General features: G+C 33.1%; 3 protein-coding genes and 2 non-coding genes across 13 annotated transcripts; 2 read left to right on the plus strand and 3 right to left on the minus strand.

Moving 5' to 3' along the window:
- Positions 1 to 223: 223 nt before the first annotated feature.
- On the minus strand, positions 224 to 7745 carry LOC123197756 (protein RIK-like). Of its 8 annotated transcripts, none has more exons than XM_044612128.1 (13): positions 7508 to 7740; positions 6995 to 7199; positions 6304 to 6357; positions 5749 to 5850; positions 5591 to 5625; positions 5427 to 5502; positions 4717 to 4836; positions 4557 to 4634; positions 4106 to 4199; positions 3884 to 4001; positions 3006 to 3543; positions 997 to 1228; positions 224 to 788 (listed from the first exon to the last, which is right to left on the minus strand). In XM_044612128.1, exons 1-13 carry the CDS (start codon positions 7582 to 7584, stop codon positions 649 to 651), a joined length of 1869 nt encoding a protein of 622 aa, XP_044468063.1. In that variant the 5' UTR covers positions 7585 to 7740; the 3' UTR covers positions 224 to 648. The 8 variants fall into 8 exon arrangements, 6 of the variants coding, with proteins under 6 accessions (XP_044468063.1, XP_044468069.1, XP_044468065.1 ...); XM_044612134.1 differs by having other exon boundaries at positions 6323 to 6357; positions 7508 to 7738; XR_006497921.1 differs by lacking the exons at positions 224 to 788; positions 997 to 1228 and adding exons at positions 1670 to 1956; positions 2275 to 2338 and having other exon boundaries at positions 7508 to 7744.
- Positions 7746 to 7848: 103 nt separating this feature from the next.
- On the plus strand, positions 7849 to 7922 carry TRNAN-GUU. The gene has a single exon. It is a non-coding gene; the product is annotated as a tRNA-Asn (tRNA).
- A 1512-nt stretch (positions 7923 to 9434) lies between these two features.
- On the minus strand, positions 9435 to 9506 carry TRNAP-AGG. The gene has a single exon. It is a non-coding gene; the product is annotated as a tRNA-Pro (tRNA).
- A 4757-nt stretch (positions 9507 to 14263) lies between these two features.
- Positions 14264 to 20099, plus strand: LOC123197407 (2-hydroxy-6-oxononadienedioate/2-hydroxy-6-oxononatrienedioate hydrolase-like). 2 transcript variants are annotated; one of them, XM_044611706.1, is made up of 10 exons: positions 14264 to 14765; positions 15638 to 15732; positions 15815 to 15912; positions 16029 to 16078; positions 16189 to 16284; positions 16485 to 16574; positions 17006 to 17098; positions 17766 to 17861; positions 19258 to 19323; positions 19550 to 19708. In XM_044611706.1, exons 1-10 carry the CDS (start codon positions 14550 to 14552, stop codon positions 19577 to 19579), a joined length of 930 nt encoding a protein of 309 aa, XP_044467641.1. In that variant the 5' UTR covers positions 14264 to 14549; the 3' UTR covers positions 19580 to 19708. The 2 variants fall into 2 exon arrangements, with proteins under 2 accessions (XP_044467641.1, XP_044467640.1); XM_044611705.1 differs by lacking the exon at positions 19550 to 19708 and adding an exon at positions 19731 to 20099 and having other exon boundaries at positions 14270 to 14765.
- A 474-nt stretch (positions 20100 to 20573) lies between these two features.
- Positions 20574 to 22461, minus strand: LOC123198313 (UDP-glycosyltransferase 83A1). The gene is made up of 2 exons (XM_044613000.1): positions 21910 to 22461; positions 20574 to 21587 (listed from the first exon to the last, which is right to left on the minus strand). The coding sequence occupies exons 1-2, from the start codon at positions 22409 to 22411 to the stop codon at positions 20686 to 20688; spliced, it is 1404 nt and encodes a 467-aa protein (XP_044468935.1). The 5' UTR covers positions 22412 to 22461; the 3' UTR covers positions 20574 to 20685.
- Between the last annotated feature and the right edge of the window lie 5337 nt (positions 22462 to 27798).

The raw sequence follows: 27798 nt of genomic DNA on the forward strand, positions 1-27798 counted from the left end.
ATCCAGCTAGGAAACAGTCAAGGTTTCTGGAAGATAAGTGAAAGAGTTGAACATAATATCATCTTTAAGAATCATTCATGGCATGATTCTGAAATTACCTTCTTCAATCCTTGGGCAAACTTCCAAGGAATTGCTGCATAAAGTGATAGGCCTTTACTGATGACATCAGTGTTAAAAAGACATAATATGCATACATGCAAGAACAAACAGCAAAACCACAAAATGCTAAATTGCAGAATCATCGGCATTAAATTAAACTTGAAATACTAGACAGACTACTGTTATTTTGTGGTTTCAAACGTGTATCATACATCTTGCTTCAGATATTTAGGCAGCAAAACTTTTATTCCCAACTCTTCAGATAAAATTTTGGTTACCACGGGAGTTGGCAAAAGCTTAAAACTCTACTTCTATCAACAAGACAATGGAAAACTACTACTGTACACCTAAACCTGAGAAAATACAACAATCTTCCATGCCACATAGACAGCAGTTACAGCAACATCACAGCATTCAAACCTTAGAATAGATTATATGACACATGGCTCCCATCCATATTCTACCCAACTTCACAAGCTCCACTTATGCATGATTAGAATAAAGCCCAAAAAAGCACCTCTGTTCACAATAATCCACCAGCTGAATACCTCATAAAGCCCAAAACGGTTTGCTAACAGCTACTTTATTTGAGTTGAGACTACAAGAGGAGTCAGAGGTATGAGATTCTTCCCCAGTTTCCTCCAGGTCATAATAATCTTCTCCATATTCCATCAGCTTGACCAGAGTATCTGATAATGATTTTGGTAAAAAAATAGAACACAATTAGGAGGACAACAAATAAGACCAGCTACAGAAAAACTCTATCTTGGAGATAAGAGGAGGCAAGATAATCATTTCCATGTGCATCATAAATATCATAGCATTCCTCAAGTAATACTACCAAATTAATCACCAGATAAATGGTGAAAATAAGGCAGAGCAAGTTTCCATTATTACCAGGGATATTTTCAAAATGTGTTTTATTCAAACTTCTGCCTCTCTCCTGAGATTTAGGAGTAGGTGTTGATGAAGTAAATTTTGGTGGTGGTGGATGGGGCATGCTTCTCGGAGGTGGAGGGGGCATTCCATTGACTGATGACTGGACCAACCTCTTTGGAGCTGGCATATTTGATAAATTTCTCACCTCCACACCAGCTGATGGTTCACTTGGGTTATTTAGCTCTGATCCCTGTAACAAGTTAGAGAAAGAAAACCCAAACCTAATTTCTCAATGACAATAGGACATGAAAATGAATGTCTACAAAGCAATGAAAACATAAAATATATCATGGAAACATTATAAGTGTAATTCAGGATGAAATGCAGAGAACAGTATTTTATATATATATATATATACACATATAGAATATCTACAACATGTTGAACTTGATTTTTCAGTTAGGATACAGGATTCTAGGTCATTTAGGTCAGAGGACGAGCTTCAAATTTTCAAATCAAGATTGGGGTAACAAAAGAATTAAGTTGGGAAAAACCCTATTTTTGAGATCTAAAGTCAAAATATATTACAAGATTTTGTAATCATAAATTGATAAATATATTTTAAGTTCAGTGTGTATTTGTGAAAAGTTGTTAAATCAACCAATGTTTCCCATGCAAAAAATCCATTTACTTCTGATGGTTGACAAGCAATAGCATGCAATCTTGCATACAGATTACGCTACTATCATCATGCCGGCATTCAAAAGAAAGAGAAAAACAAGGGAAGTGGCAGTAGCAGAAATAATCAAGAAACACAAATAAAATCTTGAATTGGCCCCTCATCATAGCTCTGAATCAGCAAAGACCCATCGGTAGGGGCTCCAAACTGTAATCCTGTCAAACAGACAAACCAAACCAAGGGCCCAAACAGAGGTACGGAATCAGCCTGTTAGCTTCTTAGAAGGTCAAAGAAAATACCTGGAAAATTAAGCAGAGAATGTCAGCAAAAGATATGATGTAATTTAAGGAAAAAGAAAAATATACAAAACCGCATTGCATATTTATTCCCTAATGTAGTTGTTTCTCTTGACTAATATTTCAGGATGATAGTAAATAAATCACAAAAGCAAATGTGCTTACACAGGCACATGCACTCACTGATGCATCCATGATCCATCTATTAGGTTATACATTAAATTGATGCACTCACTGATGCACCCACCCTACCAACTCCAATCAAACAATTGAACAGAAGAAAAATAAAGGCCATGTAGGGTCCAAGTATCTGTCCCAAACCTTCTGCATGAGCTCCTTTGCTTCTCTATCCTAGAACTTTCACCAATGGACACACCACCTATCTCTGTTAATATCCCACCAAAAAAGAAAAATGAATTTTGAAGACAGCGTGGACGAAGAATCTAGTGCTCTATGATACAAGATTAAAATTTTGTCATCTCTTTGGGCTTCTGTCACAAAAGACTTTTTAAATGACACCTCTTTTTTCTTTATCCATCATAATTGGTTAGCTGGAGCAAGTAGATTCAATGGTTACCTCTCTCTCTCTCTCTTTCTCTCTCCCTTTCCCTATTTAGATGGTTTATTTTTGTAGTAGTGTATAACTAATCCACTAAGTTTTTTTTTTCTTTTTTTTTTACAATAATATACATATTCTCTACAATTGCTTGCAAGAAAGAAGCACGAACAGTTCATTCCCCAACACTTTAGTTTGCTTTTGCAAATCTTAGCATTACATAGTATCCAAATACTATTACTCAGAATTTCAGGAAACTAGCCGCAAAGACACAAATTTCTTAACATATAAACTTCAATGTGTAAACTTTATCTATCCTTGACCCCCTTTTTCTTACTCCTCTCTCCATAATTTCCTTAAAGTTAAATTAATATGTATACACCTTGTCTAAATTTGACCTCATTTTTCCCCTCCCACCTTCAGTGTTCATAAAATATAAAAGGTTTTCACAGCTTTGTCTTAAAACAAGCTAGTAGGGGGAAAAATGAATGAATACCTGGTTGAGTTTTGCAGGGTCTTTGGAACCAACTGGTAACTCCTGAAACTTTCTCTTCTGTGGAGGTTGTCTCTCTTTCTCAGACATGGAACCAATATTTGATTTTGCTGCTGAGTTTTCGACAGACATTGTTGGAGTGACTGATGCTGTTGGAGCAACTGATGAGGTGATGGGAGAAGATGAGTGTCTGAGGGCAAGGGCAACTTGCTGTAAAGGTGTTGCCTGAGGATATATTCCTTCGTATCCACTATAGCTTGTTCCTCCAGTTAATACAGGCTGAGAGTAACCAAACATATTTTGTTGGTGTTGTGCACGGTTCATCATTCCTCCAGACTGTACCCGAGTGCCTTGAGAAGAGACAGTAGCAACCCCAGGGGCAATAACAAAAGAAACTTCTGGAACAAGTGTGGCGCTCACTGTTGATGTCAATCCAGAAACAGAACTTGCATTTAGTTTTTGCTCATTCCCATAACTCTGAATGCCAGACAATAACTGTTGTGGGGGTGGAACAGCATTATAGACTTTGCATGATGAAACCCTGATATGGGCAAACAAAAGAATGCTAGTTATTCCTTATGCAAGATGACATACTACCATGCATAGCAGACCAATGTGATTATGATCACCATTTGTTAACATAAGAAGACATTCATCCAAAGAGAACAGAACTAGAAAATGATCAATATGCAACAGAGTAAGATACAGTACTCTATTACTACAAAATGGCAAGTTTCACATTGTCCAATTCCAAATTCAAGCTATCAATTGACAAAAGCAAAAATCCCACTCTCTCAATTTTTGGGAGATTTTGAACACAAAAAAACCAATAGTAAGCAGAATGCATCAAACACTTTAAATCACATATAAAACAATATTACCTGGAGGCACCACACTCTACACTGATTGTATCTAAAAGATTTTCAGCCAAATGCTTTGCATCTTCCAGACTTTTAGGATTGCTACTGGACAAGAATAAATGAAGTGGTTGATGCACATCTGCAACCAGAAAGGGGGATATATTAAAATAAATTTATGAGAATACCCAGAGGGAGAAATCAATAGGCTTGCAACAGATCACAGCAGATACAGCAAACTAGTACCTTCACCGTGCAGGCCTTCAAAGTTTCCCGAACCACACCCCCTTAATAAGACAGTTGCTCCTGTTTCATTTATAATGTGATTTATATACTGGTCCTGCATGTACAAAATGGAACCACCAACAACACAAAAACAATCTCTCCCATTCATATGGAGATGTCAGAGAAAGCTTCAAAAATTAGAATCTCTCATCTTCATCATGTGAATATAAAATTCAAAATGAACAAATAAAACAGTTCAGATTAAACAAGTAAATTAGATGAAAGCAAAAAAATAATAACTATAAATAACAGAACAAAACATGCAAAACACTACATAAGCAGCTAGCAGATATTACCATGAAGTTATAGAATCAAAACAGTGAAAGCAGCATATATAAACAATTCCAAATCTCTTAAGAAGATTAGACATAAGCAAATGACGTGTAAAAAGGAAGGAAAAGAAAATTCTCACATTTGGCCCACGAATACGAGCAGTGATGTTCAATGATGGATCAGGATCAAAGCTCAAAAACACACATGCACTGAGTTCCTGTGCAACCAAATTCAAGTAGAGATTTAGCAGGTTGAAATACGTCATAACTCACAAGCCCAGTGGTGTGATGCAGGTATACCTTCACCCCGTTACTCATACTTTGCAAAGCGGAAAAACCATTCTGACCCTGTTTCAACATTTCTTCAACCATGGCAGCCGCACGATCAACTGCCAAAATCCTTTCTGCTGTCTCTTTCAACTGAAGAAGTAATCCATAATTTAGCGAGAAATGAAATAAAATCACTTCCAAAATATTAGGGAGGAAAATTGGATCTTTGATTTTTCATTATTTTATCACATAAAGCAAGACAAAGAATGAATAAGGACCTCAAAAATTGCTTAACAACAAGTTAAGATTTTTGAAGGCAAAAAATCAAAAGCTGTGTTAGGCAAGTTATGCAGAAGTTGAAAAAATAGTTGAACATTCTGTATCAATCTTATTCTACAAGTGACCACAAACCTCTGCTAGCATGTAAACATCTCACACATTCAAGTGATCAGAAGCTCCAATTACCAAGGTTCTAGATAAAGAAAATACCAGAAAAGTAGCTCAGCAATACCATGAAACTCAATCAGTGAAGTCTGAATGGTCAAATACAAGTTTCTTTTCTTTCATTTTGCATGCTGCATTTTGAATGACTTCTATGATATGTTGTCTAAGATTGAAATGGAAACTTGATGTCTCAACATAATCAAAGGTATATATAATGTAAATCCAGCATGATGAAAACTCCATCCCAGCTATATAAGTTGTAAATGCTCCATAAGAAATCAATCCATTATACTTACATGAGCCCCAGAAGATATGTGAAGATATAATGGCTTTTCTACATCAGGTGGTGCATTTGGTGGACGATATTTACCCCTGCAACAGTAATAATGCCACATACGCATAAAAAAGCTAAGAGAGAGAGAAGCCACTTCATCATACAATCTTATAAAGGCCCACAAACCTAGTTATTACAACAGCACCAGTGCATTTCTGAATCTGCAAGACCAGTGAAGAAACATATCAATCCCCTCAAGAAACAAATAGCCAGTCCAGTCCACAATTATAATAAGAATAGACAAATTATCTTCACTCAAACAAAACTAAGAAAACCAAGCTCACCTCCTCCTGCGTTTGGCGTTTAGTAAGTTTGTAGCGAATAGAAGACTCGGCATCATTTATAACAATTTCTCGTGCAATTATTAACTCATCTTGAATCTTAGGCTGAAAATAAAACAACAATGAAAATTCCATTCATAATCCTTAAAACAAATATAAAATATGCTTCAAATAACATAAGTTCCAAAAATTACGATTACCATGCCAAATCAATGGAAACATAAGTCAAGGTTCATCAAAAGCTCATAAGAGAGAATAAAATAAAATAATAATAATAATAATATGCACCATTCCTATCTGGTCCATATTACATCAATACACGGCAATATACAGGTGGCTAGTCACTATCATTGGGTGCTTCAAGAAAATATGTTAAGGGCATCTTCAAAGAGTTCAAAAAGAAAACTCCTTTAAGCCAACCATACAGGTAGGACAATAGAATTTTTCAATCTGAAGCCAGGAGTTTACAGTAGAGCTTCCAATATATAGAACATTTAACACACAATACACCCAAAAGTTCAAAAAAACCAGAACAAGCAGATCCGAGTAATTCTTAACTTGGGATAAGAAACAAGACCTTCCCAATGACCATCTGACTAAACAGCTCACCTGCTACTTAAGAAACCAAAGGGATTTGAAGTTTAGATCATGTAAAATTGATACTATCATAATACATATGAACATAATGGAGATCAGATTTTTCATTCATTTATTTTTTCAGCAGCCCACAAACATATGTAGCTGAAAAATCATTTTATTAAAGAACAGAACACAAACACGTATGGGTCTGAGCATAAGCCATTAATTCATGTATTTTCATAGTGGAAAGCACTCCAGCACTTGTGCCGTCGGCCTGTCAAGTTACTAGATCAGTTACAACATAAAAAATTTAGCACTTAAATATCACACAGTGTATTACTGAAACAATGTCACATAAAATTCTTACTACATCTCCGCTAACATTATAAAAAATTATTTAAAAAAAGGCCATAAAATTGAGATGATTAAGAAACCCCATGAAGACCCTAGAGGTTGGCCTAATGATGAAATGTCAAAGGTCATTCGCAAATGTCCAAGGTTTGAGTGAGTCTAGTGTGATATACTTTAATAACGTTTACTCTTGATTTGCCTGATCCATAATTACAGGTTTAAGTGAGTGTAGGCCTCCGGGGTCTACCGTAAGAGTTTCCCGGGATAACCCAAAAAAAAAAAAAAAAAACAAGAAACCCCATGAAGCAACATATTTCACCTGATTTAATTTTGGTACGCAAGGGCCCTGTAGTGCCAAGGGTGGAACGACCACACCATTACCCACTAGTGAATTGGTCAAAAAGGGAGCAGCAGCAGAGATAGATGGAGCCACGCCCGGCAGAGTAACCCCTGCAAGGGATCCCATGTTGCCGAACGGATAGTTAACTAACGACTCCGCAGGCTGATCCCACTTCCTCTTTTTCCTATAAACAAACAAAAGCATTAGTTAAACAAGTAAATCAAAACAAATCATTCTCAATCTAACTACAGCCTAACGAATTAACAATTCACTCGCTTTCTACAATTACTACAAAATATTTATTCACAAGCAAAGCATTATAAGACAGATGAATATTCTCATATTCAGTCTTACCGTGATGGAAAAATATCAACAATTTACTATGAGAGAAACCTAAAAACCTCAAAACGATGCAACAAAATAAAACAAAATTAAAATTGTAATTACATGAGAAGAAAACCACGACAGATTTTAGGATTTTAAGTTGAGTACCTTTGCTTAGTTTGGGAAGCGTCCGTCGAGAGGGTGGATTGTTCGGAGGAAGCCCTAGGAGCGCTGTCGTCTGTCATGTTTTCTTGGCGTTTGAATTGAATAAACTGTTGGTAATGCCTCGGGAGGGTGGTGAAGGTGATGATTCGTTGACTTTGACGAGTTGAAAGAGTTGTGAGCAGCGGTCTTCGGAGGCTGAGATGGTGGTTGATTTGGCGGAATGCAATGATGCGAATCACTGCCAACCGATGTTGATGGCCAATGGAAACCCGCCACGTCATCAGAAAAGTGGATTACTTGTAATTATATTTATTATAAAACACTTTGAGACATTTTGTCGCAAAGCCGGAATAGCTCAGTGGGTTAAAGCGTATGGCTGTTAACCATAAGGTCGGAGGTTCAAGCCCTCCTTCTAGCGAAATTTATTTATATTTCTTCATAAATTCTTACCTAACCGCCCCGCCCCGGAGATTCCTGATCTTTAGGACCCATGATTTTTAAAAAGTATAAGATCACCCCCTGTCAATTACAAGTAGATACAAACCAAGCCAAACCCAAACATTTCTTGGTTCAAGTATAGATTGAATAAAAAATGGTTCAGTTTAAGTTTACGATAGTTTATAACTTATTGATAAAATAATATCATTTTACATAACAATAGATAAAATAATATCATTTTGATACTCATTTGACATAATCGGAATCGAATCATAAGTCAATATCTAATTGAATTTAAATATTCCCCGCTTACAAGTCAAATTGATTCAAACTTCCTCTGGCTCGAGTTATATTCAATTTTAACTATTTTAAGAATATTTATCTACTTTCATAGTAAAATATCACAATGAAAAAAATATTATTTCATTAATAAAAAATTGAGATGAGTTAGCATATAGATATAACAATTAGTTTTAGGACACTTATTCTAACAGCTTGAACATAAGTTCATATATTACGAAAATATATTAAGTATTAATGTATGAGATGAGTTACCATATGTTACATTTTTTCCTAGTTAACTAAGGTGTTAAGTCATGTGAGACTTAATCATGAAGTTAAGCATATGGGGCTCAATCTAATGAGTTTTAAAGTTTTATAACACCTATAAAACATCTTTTATTTTTTCAACGAACCATATAAGATATTTTTAAAGGGTTATTATAAGTCGATACCTATAAGATTTTTCATATTTGTAATAGGGCATACTTATGGTGAATGTGTTATATAGTTCATCATAGATACTTACAATAGAAGTGTTATAAGAGTCCTTCTATGTATATCTACAATCAAGACATTATAAAAGGCTTAATTATATAATGTGATTGTGGTGATTTATGATACTTATGTGAGTAGAGTACCAAACTTTGTCTTTATTTAATTTAATTAGTACATTTAACCCAATTTTCAATGAATGTTCTATGAATAAAGCTTTCACTAATCTCTAAAATATTTTATGCCATCACAAATGGGTTTATAAGTATAATTTAGATGACGGGTCTGCGATTTAAGGAATGTAAGATGATAAGTGAGAAAAGTAAGGGAAAGACAAATATAGGGCTGAGTGTTTATCACCTCTTGCCATTATATTTTGTAGGTAATAAGTGAGTGGTGATTGCAAATTTGCATAAGGCGATTGTTTGGATTATAAGATTTTTTTTATGTTATATTTTATGATTTGTAATACCTTCAAGGTTTGCATAGATACCTCAATTATTTATAGGTGAGAAAGAAAAAACCCTTAAAAAACACAAAAATTTAAAGGCATTCCAAGAATTGCACCCAGGACCTCATGCACCCTAAGCAAGCACTAGACTAAATGCCCATTGATAGTTGTAGCAAATAAGACTTTTTTGATAGTTTTCAAAAGTTCAGGGTGTGCCCAGTTAGCACAACCTTTTATGGGTGAACAAGAGAAAGCGATTCAAAAATTGGGGCATTCCGAGAATTGAACTCGGGACCTCTCGCACCCTAAGCGAGAATCATACCACTAGACCAAATGCCCGTTGATTTCTTTCGCCAGCAACTAAACAATTTAATAATTACAGCAAATATCAATAATTCATTAAATATATTTAAGTAATGTCACTATTGACACCCTTTCTCCAACATGCACTCCTCCAAGTTGTTTGGACTTAACCCAACACCTTATCATTTAAATTTATTGCCGGATCAAATTCAATTTAGTTAATTATAATATAAATTTTATACTTTATAATTAAATAGAAAATTGTTTTAAATTTGTTAAAAATAATTTATCTTGATTTGAATTCAATCCTAAATGATACTAAATGAGACATAGGTAGTATAATATTAGAGTAATACTATGTACATAAATAATGTGTATAATTTTATGTATAATCAATAACATGCCACTATATTATTGGATAATTTAAAATTAAAAATAAAACAATATCCAATCATATAATGACATGTTATTAGTTATGCATATGAGTTGTGCACATAGTTTTGTTGATAATATTGACTTAAATCATGTCAAATTTTTCTGTGTGTATGTTTGTATGTATATATATATATATATATACATGAAGAGTAATATTACATGTATAAACAAATTACATAAATTTTTGTACACAATCTGATGTGTTTGTATTTAATTAGGTGATTTTGAATTAAAAGAAAAAATAAACAATCACATCACCTAATCATAAGCTACCACATCAATTTGTACAGAGAAGCTTACACATTTTGTTTATACATATAATTTTATTCATACATGAATTGATTAATATTTTTACACTTGATCAAATGATTAGTTCAGATTGATTGATGACATCAATATGATAGAAGTAAAATTTTAAAACACAAGTTAGCTATATCAATAATTTAGGGGTGGATACCAATCAAGTCTAGGCCAAACAACCCTTAGCGCAAAACTGACTTGAATGAAAATTAGTTCAGTTTGAGTTTGACTCGAGTTCTAATCGAGTTTATGATTTGAATCAGTGAATTAGATCTGTAACTTAAATTCATAGTTTAAATTCGTAATTTATTAGTGAAACAATATTGTTTTATATAATAATATGTAAAACGATATTTTTTTAATCATTGTTTTATATAATTCAAATAAAACTATAAGTTAAGTTTGAATTAAATTGAATAAGTTATTTATTTTATAAACTGAATCAAATTAAATTTTTTAATTTAAATTTAATTTAATTTAAAAAATAAATTAAATTTATTAGATTCAATTCGATTTGGATTCAAATCCATCTTAATTGACTTTTACTGTTAAGCTTGCATCAGCTCAATTCCATTTCAACCCTTTTTATTATGAGATAAACATTTTCAATACTTCACTAGTTCCTCGTCTGAAATGGGGTCCCATAACTTAAAGAGAACATACCTAGGACAAGCTTTGTCGCCCAATCAAGACGGACCGGCTGCCGGTCAGATCCGGGTCTAAAACTCTGAAAGTGACAACTGATACTGGGAGGATTTCAGTTCATTAGAGCCCATTGTGATTTGTCAAAGAAGTGGGCGTTATCCACAGTAATCAGGTCCGCTAAAAACAGCAAATAAAAGTGTTTTTGAGGAAAATTGCATAATGATGCCTTTCACCATTACAGGAAGGAAGATCCCGTCTTTCCCTGGCCGATAGGCTATGCCCTACCCAAATTTTAATATGTTTTCAAAGTTATATTTATAAGATTTAAAAATTTTAAAATTTCATTTATATATCAATAATAATTAGAATTTTTTATTAGAAATAATGATAAAATTATTATTTTATTAATAATATTAAAAAAATATAAGATTTATTTATTTCTCTTTTAAGTTTTAAAAATTAATAATTTCACTACTATCTAAAATTTTCTAATTTTAAAAAGTTATATTTTTTCTTTTTAAAATTTTTTTTCACCACCCTTCTAATTATTATCTCTGACATTGATGATCTCTCCTCTTTATCTTAAGCTATTGGTTAAAAAATTAAAAAAAATTAAAAAAATATAACTTTTTAAAAATATAAATTTATAAATAAAGATAAAATTATTAATTTTTAAAATTTATTTCTAGCCAAAAAAATTTTTATGAGTGGGTAATTCGTGACCGACACTCTAGATTTATCAAAAGCTGCGAATGTGAGTTTAACAACACTATAAAATTTGGGTGGGACATAGTCCTATGACCTCTTTCAATTATCTAAGGTGGGAATATGTTCTACGTGCCACGGATGTGAACAGATAAAACTGCAGCACTGGTATGGTCAGATTGTCTTTTTCATTTATTAAGCAGCGTTCAAACTGTTGAAGCGTTGTTGTCACATTGTACCATAAACCAAACTGTCTCGTCTCTGTGCTTTGCTTATTGCTAATGTTTTGAGCAATAATGATGGCTCTCAAGTGGGGTTCTTTGCTTCCTGCTCATCCTGCACTGTTGCAATGTCAAAGAAATCTGGGAGTTTGAGGGCTGAATTCATGAAGGTGGGAGTGAGTGACAGTGGTGGTAGGGGGGTTTCCGTCGTTTCTTCCGAAAGAGGTTGAAAAAATTGAAGACCCTTTTGCTCGAAGTTTGGCTCAGAGGTTTCAGAGACTCCCTGTACAGGTAAACCACTCTTCAATTTTCCTTCTTTTGGCTCTGCATTTTCTTATTTTTTTATGTGGGAGATGGAATTAATAGTTTAAACTGTTTGGAATGTGATTTATTCTTTTTTTTTAAAGGAATCAGAGATAAAACAATATCCAATCATATGATGACATATTATTAGTTACGTATATGAGTTGTGTAAATAGTTTTATTGATAATATTAACTTAAATCTTGTCAATTTTTTCTGTGAGTGTATGTTTGTGTGTATATATCTATATATATATACATGAAGAGTAACATTACTATAAACAAATTACATAAATTTTTGTATATAATTTGATGTGTTCGTATCTAATTCGGTGATTTTGAATTGAAAAAAAATAATAATCATATCACTTAATCACAAACTACCATACCACCTCAATTTATACAGAGAAGTTTACATACTTTGTTTGTACATCTAATTTTATTCATACATAAATTGATTAATGTTTTTAGACTTGATCAAAGGATTAGTTCAGACTGATTAATGACATCAATATGATGTAAATAAAATTTTAAAACACGAGTTAGTTATATCAATAATTTAGGGGTGGATACCAATCAAGTCTAGGCCAAACAATCCTTAGCTCAAAACTGACTCGAATGAAAATTAGTTCAACTTGAGTTAGACTTGAATTCTTCAAATCAAAATTAAGAATGATTTGAGTTTGACTCAAGTTCTAATCGAGTTTATAATTTGAATAAGTGAATTAGATCTGTAGTTTGAATTCGTGATTTATTAATAAAACGATATTATTTTATATAATAATATGTGAAACGATATCTTTTTTTTATAATTGTTTTATATAATTTAAATCAAACTATAAGTTAAGTTTGAATTAAATCGAATGAGTTATTTATTTTATAAACCGAATCAAATTACATTTTTTTAATTTAAATTTAACTTAGTTTAAAAAATAAATCAAATTTATTAGATTAAACTCGATTTAGATTCAAATCCATCTGAATTGACTATTAAGCTTGCATTAGCTCAATTATTTCCGACCTTATTTATTATGATATAAACATTTTCAATACTTCACTAGTTCCACGTACAAAATGGGTCCTATAACTTAAAAGAGGACATAAGCAAGACAAGATTGTTGCTCAATCAGGACGTACCGTTGGTACGAGTTTGAATTCATGATTTAAATCAGTGAATTAAATCTGTAGTTTAAATTCATAGTTTAAGTTCGTAATTTATTAACAAAACAATATTATTTTATATAATAATATGTAAAACAATATCTTTTTTTTATAATTGTTTTATATAATTCTAATTAAACTATAAATTAAGTTTGAATTAAATTGAATGAGTTATTTATTTTATAAATTAAATTAATTTTTTTAATTTAAATTTAACTTAATTTAAAAAATAAACCAAATTTATTAGATTAAACTTGATTTGGATTCAAATCCACCTGAATTGACTATTAAGCTTGCATCAGCATAATTCATTTCAACCCTATTTATTATGATATAAACTTTTCAATACCTCACTAGTTCCTTGTAGGAAATGGGGTCCCATAACTTAAAGAGGATACACGCAGGACAAGATTTGTCGCCCAGTCAGGACGGGTACACTTTGAGCCCATTGCCATTTGTCAAAGAAGTGGGCGTTATCCACAGTAATCAACTCCGCAAAAAACTGCCAATAAAAGCGATGTCGTCCAGGTAGTTACTTTTGAGGAAAATTGCAGCATAATACCTTTCACCATTACAGGGAGGAAGATCCCTTCTTTCCATGGCCGATGGATTATACCTCACCCAAGTTTTAATACGTTTTGGAAGTTATATTAGTGAAATTTAAAAAGTTTAAAATCTCATTTATAGGTTAATTATGGTTAAATTTTTTTATTAAAAATAGATATAAAATTATTATTTTATTAATAATATTAAAAAAATATAAGATTTATTTATTTTTTCTTTAAATTTTAAAGACTAATAATTTTACTTCTATTTAAAATTTTTTAATTTGAAAAAATCATATTTTTTCTTTAAATTTTTTTTAATTCTTCTGATCACTATCTTTGACACTGACAATCTCTTCTCCCTGTCTTAAATCATTGCCTAAAAAAGTAAAAAAAAAAAAATTTTAAAATAAAAAACTTTACACAAAAATAAAATTATTAGATTTTAAAATTTATTTTTAATAAAAAATTCCATAAATAGTTAACTCATGGATGAAAGTTTTGATTTCCCAAAAGCTGCGAATGTGACTTTAATGCCACGTTAAAATTTGGGTGGGACATAGTCCTATGACCTCTTTCAATTATCTAAGGTGGGAATATGTTCTACGTGCCACGGATGTGAAAGATAAAACTGCAGCACTGGGATGGTCAGATTGTCTTTTTCATGTATTAAGCAGCGTTCAAACAGTTTAAGTGTTATCACATTGTACCATAAACTAAGTTGTCTCGTCTCTTTGCTTTGCTTATTGCTATGTTTTGAGCAATAATGATGGCTCTCAAGTGGGGTTCTTCGCTTCCTGCTCATCCTGCCACTGTTGCAATGCCAAAGAAATCTGGGAGTTTGAGGGCTGAACTCATGAAGGTGGGAGTGAGTGACAGTGGTGGTAGGGAGTTTCCGTTGTTTCTTCCGAAAGAGGTTGAAAAAATTAAAGACCCTTTTGCTCGAAGTTTGGCTCAGAGGATTCAGAGACTCCCTGTACAGGTTTACCACTCTTCAATTTTCCTTCTTTTGGCTCTGCATTTTCTTATTTATTTATTTTTTTCTGTGGGAGATGGAATTAATAGTTTAAACTGTTTGGAATGTGATTTATTCTTTTTTAAAGTTCATTTTTTGTTGAAAGGAATCAGGCATGCCCTTCAATTATTGTTGAGGGAATAGAACTTCTAGATGAAGATCATTATGATAATAAACGCCGCAATGTTGATAGTTTTTTTTCATTGTGTAGTTCATTTCCAATTATTGTAACCCTTTTACTCAATTTTTTTGCCATAAATGAGAGGTAAAAGATAAAGGGTTTATCTCAGTTAATTCAGATAGTTAAGATCTAAAGCTGACAAAATAACAATCAGTTATATTAATATCAGTTTTTCTTCACACTATTTGACTATTTAGAATAATATGGAACTTCTTGTCTTATTTTTATAAGTTAAAAGATCCTACTCCTTTGTGACATATATTTTCTGAGTTGTACGGGTGGCATTGGGCTTTAGTTCTGCATCTGCTTCTTATTGCTGATAGAAGCAGGAAATATATAATTAATTCTGTTGTTGCTTTGCTGATAGAACTCAGTGCTTCTTTAGTAATTTTATTTAACAAAATATTTGTACCATTCAAATCAAAGAAAGTTGTCTTCAATAATTCGACTATATACGAGTGAGAAAATGTCATTACGGTTGTGCAAGCTTGTGAGTTTGGTCAGCTCTTTATACATGAAAGTTCTGAATTAGTCTACTTACCGTATATGTGAGTTTGGTCAGTTGTGACTGTGTGCTTTAATTTTGCTCCCTGTAATATTATTAATCTCTTGGTCTACTTACTATGTGGTAATTATATGGCTTGCTTGTGTACATCAGACTGAATTTTCAGAAGGTTGCATAATGAGTAGTTGCGTGAAACCAAGGATAAAAAGCGAAACAAATCCAGTTGTTCTCTTACATTCTTTTGACAGGTTTGTGATAAATGCAACCAATGCTGTGATTAAAATCATCTTATTTCCTGCTGAACCTGGTTCAAAATATTGTATCACTTAGTTCTTGTTTAGAATGGAGAAGTGCATATCCCTTGCTCGAGGAGGCTGGTTTGGAGGCTTGGGCTGTTGATGTTCTGGGATGGGGATTCTCTGACTTAGGTTCATCAATCTGTCTTGACTAGTTTCTGCTTTCTAGATTCAACTATGTTATTATCTCTTAGGTCTATGTGGAAAGTGTCAAATGATGCTCATTTTTTTTTTCTTCCCCAAACTAGAGAAGCTTCCACCATGTGATGCTGCTTCAAAGCGCTATCACCTCTATCAGGTATCTTGACTGATTCTTTATCCAAGCTTTAAGTTTGCTAAACAACAAGCCAATGCTATATGCCAGACTAAACTTTTCCTGGCTAATGGTGGTGGTTTGACATCTTTTAGTTCTGGAAGTCCTACATTAAAAGGCCAATTGTACTAGTTGGACCCAGTCTTGGTGCTTCTGTAGCAATTGACTTTGCAGTGAACTATCCTGAAGCTGTAAGCGTTTCATCTTTTCAATTCATTATCATGTTTAAAAGACTATGCACATTAATAGATTTAGATTTTAAACATTCTGATGTCACAAAATTGCTTCTCTAATCCCAACTTATGTACTTGCTTTTGCTTCCAGCTTTTTACCCTCAAGTACAGAGTACTTGGTCGATAATGTATATTCTAAAAAGTTATTTCCTATGCAGGTTGAAAAGATGGTTTTCATTAACCCTAGTGTTTATGCTGAAGGCACGGGTAACCTTGCAAAATTACCTAAGATAGTAGCCTATGCTGGGGTAAGTCTGCACATTCATTGATTCAAGTGACTTTGGCATTTTGGTTTATATAGTAGACTGGTCACGTCAGAGAAAAACACCTAATTGCAAAGCAGTTGTTACAAAAAGGAAAAAGAAAAATGTAAAATGAAAGTGGTTATAGAAACAGAAGCAAGGCAACTAACAAAGAGAACTTACAGTAACATGATCTTTAAAATTAAACAAATTCATGGAATATCATACCTCCTAGCAACCATTAAACTGTTTACGAAATATCTTGACTCATTTAATAGTCCACTTGCGTGCATCAGATGTACAATGGTGATGCAGGATGCTTCTGTACCAGAATATGATGCTCCTCTGTCATATCTCCAGCATTTTTCTGTCATTTATCATATTAACTCGTTATTGAACTCATGCCGCCTAACTGTTTCATAAACTTTATGAATCAGGTTTCTTTGTTGAAGAGCATTCCACTGCGCCTTTACGCTAATATATTAGCCTTCAATGGCATCCCATTATCTAAAGGGTTAGATTGGACTAATGTAAGTCAATTTTTTCTTGTCAAGACAGATGATTTTTCTGCAAGGGATCTGCTACAAATTTCGTTGCCAACAAGTTGAGCTAAGTAATATACTTGGGGGCACATTAAGGGTTGCTCAACCTGATTGCTTAGCTTTAAACTTGGTTCAAGTTTGATTGAGCTTGAAAAAGAATGCTCAAGGTCAATTCATGTTAGGCTGGTAGAGTATTTGAGTCAATTTGAGCTCAACTTTGGGCTTAAATGGTAGATAGTTTTTGTTCAAATTTCTTACCAATAAGATATTTTTTGTGGTTCAATGTTTATACAATTTAAGAAATATATCAACTTACATATGAAGCATGTATAATGCACATCATATATGATAAATATAAATTTGTTTTATGATATATAGGCACTTAAGCTTATGAGCTAAAGGATTGTGAGCTTTTAGAGTCTTAAGTTTAAGCTGGAAAAACTGGATGTGCCTAATCTTGAGCTTCAATGTGGTTCAGTGTTGAATAGATAGAAACAAACCAAATTCTCCTCAAACTAAACCCCAATCTTGGGATGGATACTTGGTTTAAGAAGATACATTTTTTTTTTGTTTATTTTTGGTTTAATCAAAAGTCCTTCTACAATGTTTATGAGGTGAAATCTAATGGATGTTTTATTCTTGAATGAAATTCTAGGTGGGTCGCCTACATTGCCACCTCCCTTGGTGGAAAGATGCAACTGTTAATTTCATGACTAGTGGAGGCTATAATGTAGTTTCCCAAATTAAACAGGTATGGAATTCTAACCCTAGTTGAACTATGTTGACTGAAATATTAAGAATGAAATCTTTCTCCTTAAGAGACAGTCTATAACATCAATTCCATTTTGAGATATTTAATGGATTTATGACTGTAACATCTCTGGTCTAATAGTCCAACCTACTGTCAAGATATTGTTCACTTTGGACACAGCCTATCCATAGTTTTGGATTTGAGTTTTTTAACTCAAAACATTAATCTTCTCATCTTTAAACAATGTGGGATATATAGACAAACCTAACATCTCTTCCGTGTTTTGTTGATGTGAGATTTGCTTAAGGTTGTCACATAAACCCTCCCTCACGAGACTCAGCGTTCTCTTTGAAGTTTGCCCCACCATCGCACAAAAGGACATGCGAAGCGGCTTTGATACCATTTATAACTTTTCTAGTCCAATGGATTGGTCCACTGTCAAGATGTTGTCTACTTTGAATACATAGTTTGTCATTTTTTTACTTTTGGGCTTTATAATCCAAAACGAATCTTGATAGCTTTAGAAACTCATAGACTATTTAATCAGTTTAATTTTCTCATCCTCAAGTGATGTGGTATATACAGACAAACCCAATATTTCTCCCATGTTTTGTCGATATAGGATTTGTCTAAAGGTGTCACAATGACAATCGATTATATTCGATACTGTGCATTTGATAAGTGTGTCTACTATGAATCTTGGGAGAACTACACCTCAAAAGCTAATAATTAAGATTAAAGAATCTAAAGTCATATAAATCTTGCACCAAAAGTTCATACTTGCCGATGTGAAATCCAAGTCTCATACCTTACACTTGATATTCTAATATACCACTTACTCTATAGCCTCGATGCCCACACATGTTGGTTGTGCACTAGCCTCAATTAGCCTACAATGTTGATGTCACCACCTATGCTACATGATTGTAATTAAGAGACATAATAGTAGCTCTAATACCAAATGATATGAATCCTAGGAGAATCGCACCTCAAAAGCTAACTGTGAGATTGGAAAACTCAAAGTCACATAAATCCCACACCAAAAGCTTACACTTTCCGATGTGAAAGCTAAATCTCATACCTTATAGTTGGGCTCCTAACATGTCCTCCATTTGGTACTTATCATTATTGGTCAGAAGTATGTGCAGTGTTAGCCTCTTAGGTGGATTTCTAAGTAGCTGTGATGTTAAACATTTTAGAAGCAGAGAAAAACTCTGGTCTGATATCTTCTTTGTCAATTAGGAGAATGGAGCGTTAAAGTTCTAAAACTATAGCCTGCCAATTATGAGCTAATTTGGGTATTGATAGAGACTGGTAATCAAAATTAACATCATATAAAAAATGACTCACATCGGTACATGGGTGTTTACATGTTATTTATATTTTGATTCTACAGGTAAGGCAGAAAGCACTTATCATCTGCAGTGAGCAAGATCTGATTGTTGATAAACAGCTCGCAACGGTATGTTTCAAGCTTTTAGCTTCTAACTCATTCTGATCTAACTTCTAAGATAACTCTTCCATACAAAAAGGCCATGCAACAACCCCTATTCATTCTGCATTAACTTATTCATTTTACCTCTGTTCACTGTTACGATACTAGATATATACTTAATGAATATGCATATATAATCACTTGCAAAAATGTCAATTCTGGTCTCTCATGTGACCCCTCACTGACCTTACAGGCTCGAATTCAACAAAAAACCTTACGATAAAAGTGTAACTCAAATTGATTTGCCCTTGCTAGATTGTGCTATAAGCTTGGTTTGAGCAGTTGATCAAACCTCTTCGTTGGCGAAGCATGTGTAAATGCTGAACACATAATATAATTACAGTTTCTTATATGTTTCTTTGAACATGTTGTAGAGGCTTCAAAGTGAACTGCCAAATGCAATTATGCAGAAAATATCAGATTGCGGTCATCTCCCTCATGTCGAGAAGCCTAACCATGTCGCAAAGTTGATTGCCACTTTTGCCGGGTGATTTGATTCTTGCTGACAGTGAAAGCATCCCCGATTTGCTAAACATAAGGCCACTCAATTATGAAAGAAGATTTTGTTTGACCACAGTTCAGAGAAAAAAATTGCGTGAGGAGATGATGGTGCTAATAATCTTCTTGTTTTTCCACTTAACATTTTTCATTAACAAAAGTAGATAATATGTGGAAAGGTGGAAAAATAAACTTTTAAAACTTTAAACATAGGAAAAGCTAATTTAAGAAAGTTTGGGTTTCTACTGTTATTCTTTTTCTTCTTTGGTGATTTTTTTTTTTCGATATCATTATCCGTCATTCCAGCCAGCCATTTTGGATTCAGTCAAATTCAAACTTCACCACATTAAGACTTGGCTGGGCTCATAACTCTTAAAAAAAGTTTCAAAAAAGGCTCATGGGTTTGAGCTTCTTCTATTGGCTGAAAGGTACAGCGTATATAAACACGTAAGAAATGCTAAAGATTTTTCAAAATTACTTTTTACTTCAGATAATTTTTTAAAAATCAATATACAAGTTTACTGGAATATAACTAGAAATAAAACCACAAAATCAAAATAGGTAGTCTCCCTTCTCTTTGATTTAATCCAAAAGATTATAATGATGATGTTGAGTATGTATATATATTTTACGTCACTTTGAGATGATAAGACAAGATAAATTAAATAGTTTGTAAACTTATAATCTGCCTGGACGTGTTTTGAATTACAAACCTTATTTTTATGTTATTAAAGGACACTTTCTTAGAGTTACAATATCACTTTTCGATCTTGATTTAATCTCAAACCTTAAATAAGAGCAAACATAGATATACAAATTTAAGATTGAAAATTACATGGAGGATTCACTTGTGTCTTTTAACCATTCAATGAAATTCTTGGAATTTTTGTAAGAGTCACCTCCTTCTTTGATGTTGTTTAAGACAATTTCCTTAAGTTTCAAGGCCCTTTCTTTATAGTCTTCATTCTCCAGGAGTTGTTCCACCTTGCTTCTGATTTCATCTCGTGTGATGATTCCTCTGGAGTCTCGAGTAAGCCCCAATCCAACCTTCCACATGTCACAAATGTAGCTCTGGTTGAGGAACTGGTCGGCGAAATATGGCCAGCACAAGAAAGGGACACCATTGCTGACGCCTTCCATTGTGGAGTTCCATCCGCAGTGACTTATGAAGCAAGCAATCGACGGATCCCTCAAAACCTTCTGTTGAGGTGCCCAATTAACTATCTGCCCATGTGTGGCAACTCTTTCCTGAAATGTCTCTGGAAAGGCATCATCCATTTTTTCTAAAATGTCAGGCCTCACAACCCACAGGAATGACCTGTTGCAGAGTTCAAGCCCCATTGCCAATTCCTGAAATTGGGTTGGTTCAAAAACTGTCATGCTACCAAATGCAATGTATATGACTGATTTTGGTGGTTGCTGATCCAGCCATTTCAAACAACTGGAATCTTCAGGCCAGAAATTTCCTGCTGAGTCTCCAAGCCGGGTACTAGCCAAAAGGGGGCCGATGGGTCGGATCTGTGGAGCCAAGGTGAATGCTGCAGCCTCAAGTTCATAAGTTGAGTTGCAAAGAAGCCACTCTGTTGATTTCAAAGATCTATTGTTTTTAACCATGAGTTCGAAAATATTCCTCTGTGCATCCTTGTGGCCAAGACAGGCCCATACAAAGTTTTCTGTGTTCATATCAGGCATGGTGGGTGACAACTTAATTATCTGCTTTTTTGTGGGAGTTCCTGCAAAGAAAAGTATAAAACCTTAAAACTGTACTAAAAGGTTCTTCCAAGTAGAGCTGGATTCTATCCGAGATGCTTGAGCTCGAATCAAACTAACTGAGTTTGAGTCAAAGATTGAAAACGAGTCAACTTCGAACAAATCCGAACATTTAAGTTTGAGTTAGTTTAAATCTAAAATTTAAAGCTAATCTCTAACTGACTCTTCTAAATTCAAATCAATCTTGAAGTACACCTTATTTAGGCTTAGGATGGATCAAAACCAACTTTACTTATGTGGCCAAAATGCAAAGGCAGTCATATGGAGTTCTAAGGAAGTACATACCTTCACAATCAATAATTCCATCGTCAATGAGCTTTGGTATGCTCAGACTCAAGACCAGAAGTGCGGCTGCAGCAGGACAGAAGGCAGCTCTCTTGATTCCCGTCTTCTCTGCAATTTCCAGTGCCCAACCAAGACTCTGATCTGCAAGAACACAACTGATTTTATCATTGGCTGATCCATGAATCTTCTCAATGAGCCTCTCTACGTTCCTTGGCATAACTCTCAATATTGCCTCAGAAATCTTTCCAGGCTTATTCCTATCCTCCAATGACTCCAACCCATCTGAGACAGAAACAAGATGAATTTGATTTTGATCCCACTTATCTTCCCTTGTTGACAATGCATTCTTGACAAGCTTGTGATTATATTCTGTGTTCACAAATGTAACTCTGAAGCCATGTTTGGCCAGACACAGTGAAAGCTCCATCAGAGGAATTACATGGCCTTGTGCAGGATAAGGAATCACCAGAACATGTGGATTCCCCATTCTAGTTTCTCCCATTTTCCATGCAGGTTCATTCTATATTCTATGCTCATTCTGCAACAAGAAGGATCCAAACTTCATGTTAGTTCATTTTTTATGGAATCTTAAAGCTGGAATCAACTAGTTTTGTAATGTGATTATCATTATGGTCCCTTCTTGGATTAATTACATTTTCTGTCATATTCATGTGACTGTTGAAAGGTCTTCAAGATTAAATATATATTGTGGCTTTTCACATAGAGCTGACTTGATTTTGTTCTGATTACATTAATCATTTTCTGTGGTCCCTTTTTTTTTTTTTTTTTCTAATTTATGAATTTATGAATTTTGAATGCATGAGATCAGACTGTTGTCTGTACATGGGCACCATTTTTTGTCCTTTTAATATTCCTCTGCTTCTGGATTTGTTTTAGGGAAATTATAAAAAATGGCCAAAATGCCCTCCCACTAAGCGAAAATGCCCCAAAATCACTATTTTCAAACAAAAATGTCCAAATTCACTATTCTTAAGGAAAAATACCTATGACTTTTTCTAAAATATCAAAATTACCCTTCCCCTCATTTATATAAACCCTCCTCACTCACTATGAGAGGTTAAATAAAATTTTATTAAAATTAGAGAGGTATTTTGATAGTAAACATTATAAGAGCATTATAAATTTCTCAATTAAATTTTGTAAATAGATAATTGAGGGGTCAAATGAAATGTTATTAAAATTGGGGGGTATTTTGATATTAAACATTGTAGGAGCATTATAAATGAAATTTTAGGTTTTTTTGAATTTCAGCGTTTTAGGATATATCGACTCGTATTTTTCAGATTTCTGAAGAATTTTTTGATTGTTGTCATTCTAGGGTATTTTAACTTTTAGAATTTGAATTTCAGTTTCGTTTTTTCGAATTTCAGTTTTTTAGGATATTTCGACTTGTATTTTCCAGATTTATGAAGAATTTTTCGATTGTTGCCATTCTAGGGTATTTCAATTTTTAGAATTCAAATTTCAGTTTCGTTTTTTTAAATTTCAGTTTTTTAGGATATTTTGACTCGTATTTTCCAGATTTATGAAGAATTTTTCGATTGTTGCCATTCTAAGGTATTTCAACTTTTAGAATTCGTTCTTCAGTTCCGTTTTTTCGAATTTTAGCATTTTAGGATATATAGACTCATATTTTCCAAATTTCTGAAGAATTTTTCGATTATTGTCATTCTAGGGTATTTCAACTTTTAGAATTCGTTCTTCAGTTCCGTTTTTTTTTATTTTCACTGTTTTACGATATATCGACTCATATTTTTTAGATTTTCTAAGAATTTTTTGATTGTTGTCATTTTAGGGTATTTCAACTTTTAGAATTCGAATTTTAGTTCTGTTTTTTGAATTTCACCATTTTACGATATATCGACTCATATTTTAAAGATTTTCGAACGATTTTTTGATTATTCACATTTTATGGTATTTGAAAGTGTAGAATTCGAATTTCAGTTATGTTTTTTCGATTTCCTTTTTTTCAGGATACACCGATTTGTATTTTCAAATTTTCGGCTGATTTTTTCATTGTTAACATTCTAAGGTATTTCAACATATAGAATTTGAATTTTTTTTTTAAATTTCACCGTTTTAGGATATATTGACTCATGTTTGATAGTAACATCACTCAAATCACATAAAAATGAAATCAAATACATATTCATATATAATGACAGATAAAGTATATCATACACATACGCACATACAATAAATATATACATAAGAACATATGAAAAATGATAAATAAACAAGCTAACTAAATATACACCCGTGAGCTACTCGATACAGTGAAAATACAACTGCGACGCTAAACGTCGACGCATGGAGGTAGATGACTCTCGGGGAAAAGTCGACACTCCGTGACAACGCTAAACACTCAAAAAATCATAACATAAAAATGCCACAGTCACCAGAGCCCTCCCCCTGCTGAGGGACATCCGTCGCTCGATATAACATGAGGGTATCACATCGTGGAGTCCACCCAGAAGATGTCCAGAAGCTCGTCGCATCTAATAATGCGAGTATGAATGCCATGTATGGTCACATCCGCTACTCCAGACACCCCATATTCCCTGAATATGATTCCTCCAAATCGTACACCGTAATCGACCACTCACAAAAATCTAGATAATGCAGTACACTGTGAACGACATATCAGGTCTTCCCGAAAGTGTCTGGACTCATCAGGGATTCACAATTAAAAAATTACTCTAGAATGTCAACAATTAAAAAATTACTAGAAAATCTAGAAAGTATGAGTACATATATCCTCAAAAGGGTGAAATCCGAAAAAACAGAAATGAAATTCGAATTCTACACGTTGAAATACCATAGAATGTTAATAATTGAAAAATCAACCGAAAATATGAAAATATGAATCGATATATCCTGAAAGAACGAAAATTGAAAAAAACGGAAGTGAAATTCAAATTCTATACTTTGAAATACCTTAAAATGTCGATAATTGAAAAATCATTCGGAAATCTTTAAAATACGAGTTGATATATCTTAAAACAGTAAAATTCGAAAAAACGGAACTAAAATTCGAATTCTAAATGTTGAAATACCCTAGAATGACAACAATTGAAAAATCGTTCCAAAATATGAAAAATACGAGTCGATATATCATAAAATGGTGAAATTCGAAAAAACAGAAATGAAATTTGAATTCTATACGTTGATATACCCTAGAATGTCAACAATTGAAAAAACGGAATTGAAATTCGAATTCTATCAGATAAAATACATAAGAATGTCACTAATAGAATAAATCGTTCGGAAATCTGGAATATACGAATCGATATATCATAAAACGATGAAATTCAGAAAAATGAAACTAAAATTAAAAAATACGAGTTGATATATCCTATAAACGAAAAAACTGAAATATTGAGTGAAATTAGGTCATTATATCGTAAAATGTTTCCAAAAGGCACAAAAATCAAAAAACTGAATCTCAGATTCGAAAACTACATATTGAAAAACCCTAAAATAGAAAAAACGGATATAAAATTCGAAAACTACATGTTGAAAAACCCTAAATGTAAAAATTATCAATTTACCCCTCTAAAAAATTTATATTACAATAGGTCCAATATTGATCCCTTACCCCCTCAGTAAGTTCCAAATCTCTTATCGCCCCTACAGTTTCAGAAAAATAAATTTTCCCCCCAACCCACTGTAATCACCGGCAGCCCACTATGACATGGTAAATTTTAGAAGAACCCACAGTGGACTAATTAATTATGGCCAGCTCCCTAATGTTTTAAAAAACCACTTAACCCCCCTAACCCACTGTCAATGTCTCTTGACAGTGGGATTTTTCGTCCCGATAGTGGGATTCACTATTCCCACTGTCGAGCTGCCGCAAGCTTTGGAGGCATTTTTCGACCAAAAATCGGTCATTTTGGCCTCCAATTTCAACATAAATCAAATCTACATAAGCTATAACACAAAACTCCTCAACAAATTCAACCAAAACAGCCAAGAATGAAAACATTTTAAGCATTGTACAAAATCGAAACCCTAAAATTTCAAACTGTAAAATCTCACTCAAATCTCAATAATATGAACAATAACTTGATTCAAATAAGATTACGAAAGACATACTAACCTTCTTGAACATTTTCATTCGCTGGGAAGCAAGAAAATCGTCGAAAATCTGCGTGACAGTGGGACAGTGGAGAGACAACATTTTTTCATTGGATTTGCACAGTAACCGCCTCTTTTTATAGTAGAAAATTTCAAATTTTTGCCTTGTTTATATATGGGGCAGTTTGGTCATTTCACAAATGTTGGGCATTTTTGCTTAAACCTGGTTATTTTAGGCATTTTTGCTTAGACCCCCTTAGTTTTGGCCTTTTAATATAATTTCCCTGTTTTATCATAGTTATGAAGTGGAACTGATATACTTTAATTATTTAATAATGATTCTTCTTTTAAGCTATTTTTTAAATTTATAATATATATACACATACATATACCTATAATTCAATCGAGACGAAAAAATCTAAAAATTAAATTACACATATAAAATAAGACAAATTTAGTCAATATATTTACGTTTATAGTCGCACTAGATTTTCTTATTAAGCATTAAGGATTATAAATACAAGAAATATAATCACATATTTATATATGAATTAAGACCGTATAAATACAAATAAATCTCTTATTAAATTTAAGTTTTAGGGGCTCTACCTTCGAACACGAAGAGATGTTTCCCTTTGAACCCTGTTCATTAAGCAATTAGTAGGACTCACATAAGGGGGCTCTATACCCCTTAACCCCTAAAGAGGATGTTTTCCCTTTGACCCTGCCCTTTGATCAATTAATAAGACCCACATAAGGGGGGCTTTACCCCTTGAACCCTAGTTGTGATATGTAGCCACGCTATAACTCCAATATTATATGAAATGTAAATTAAGTTTTTTAAGGAACGATACGGAAGATAATTATTTTGAAAATTTCTTTCTACACAATTGAATTAATAAGATTAAACAACTCATAGTTTTTTAAAGCCAAAAGGACTATTTCCCACCTAAGTTTTGGTGTGTTTTCAAAATTATATTCGTGAGATTTAAAAATTTTAAAATATCACCTATAAGTCAGTTAAGGTAAAAATTTTTATTAGAATAAAAGTAAAATTGTTATTTTATTAATAATATTTAAAAAATATAATATTTATTATTTTTCTCTTTAAGTTTTAAAAACCAACATTTCACTCTTACCTAAAGTTTCTAACTTTGAAAAGTTATATTCTTCCTCCTCTCTGAACCCCCAAAACCTTAAGGTTTTTTTCTTCTCTCCTCCAACCACCATCTTCGACTCTAACTTTCTCTCTCTATCCTAAACTATTAGTCAATGTACGAGAAGCAATCTAGAGTGGATTTCTTCGTCTGTGTACCAGCCAGGTCATCGGCATTGGAAATGGTAGCTGGAGGGGTGAAGACAAAATTTGGGGAAGGAAAAATGTGACTTTTCAAAGTTAAAAACTTTAGACAATAGTGAAATTGTTAGTTTTTAAAACTTAGAGAGAAAATATAATGAATTATATATTTTTTTAATATTATTAATAAAATTACGATTTTACTCCTATCTCTGACAAAAAATTCTAATGGCAATTTAGCTATAGGTGAAACTTTGGGTTTTCAAACTATGTAAATGTAACTTTGAGATACATTAAAACTTGGGTGCAAAATAGTCCTTAGGCCTTTTTTAAACTTGAAGTATTTATTTGATCTTTTAGTTAACTTAAATAAGTGAATACCATTGGAACTGATATGTTCTACCATAAATATAGGGGTTAATTTTAGTGATCCCCAACAGGTATTATGAAATTACATTGATCACCCCCCAAATATTGAAAATAAGAAATAG

Source organism: Mangifera indica, chromosome 15 (genome assembly GCF_011075055.1).
Source record: "Mangifera indica cultivar Alphonso chromosome 15, CATAS_Mindica_2.1, whole genome shotgun sequence".
Taxonomy (NCBI): Eukaryota; Viridiplantae; Streptophyta; class Magnoliopsida; order Sapindales; family Anacardiaceae; genus Mangifera; species Mangifera indica.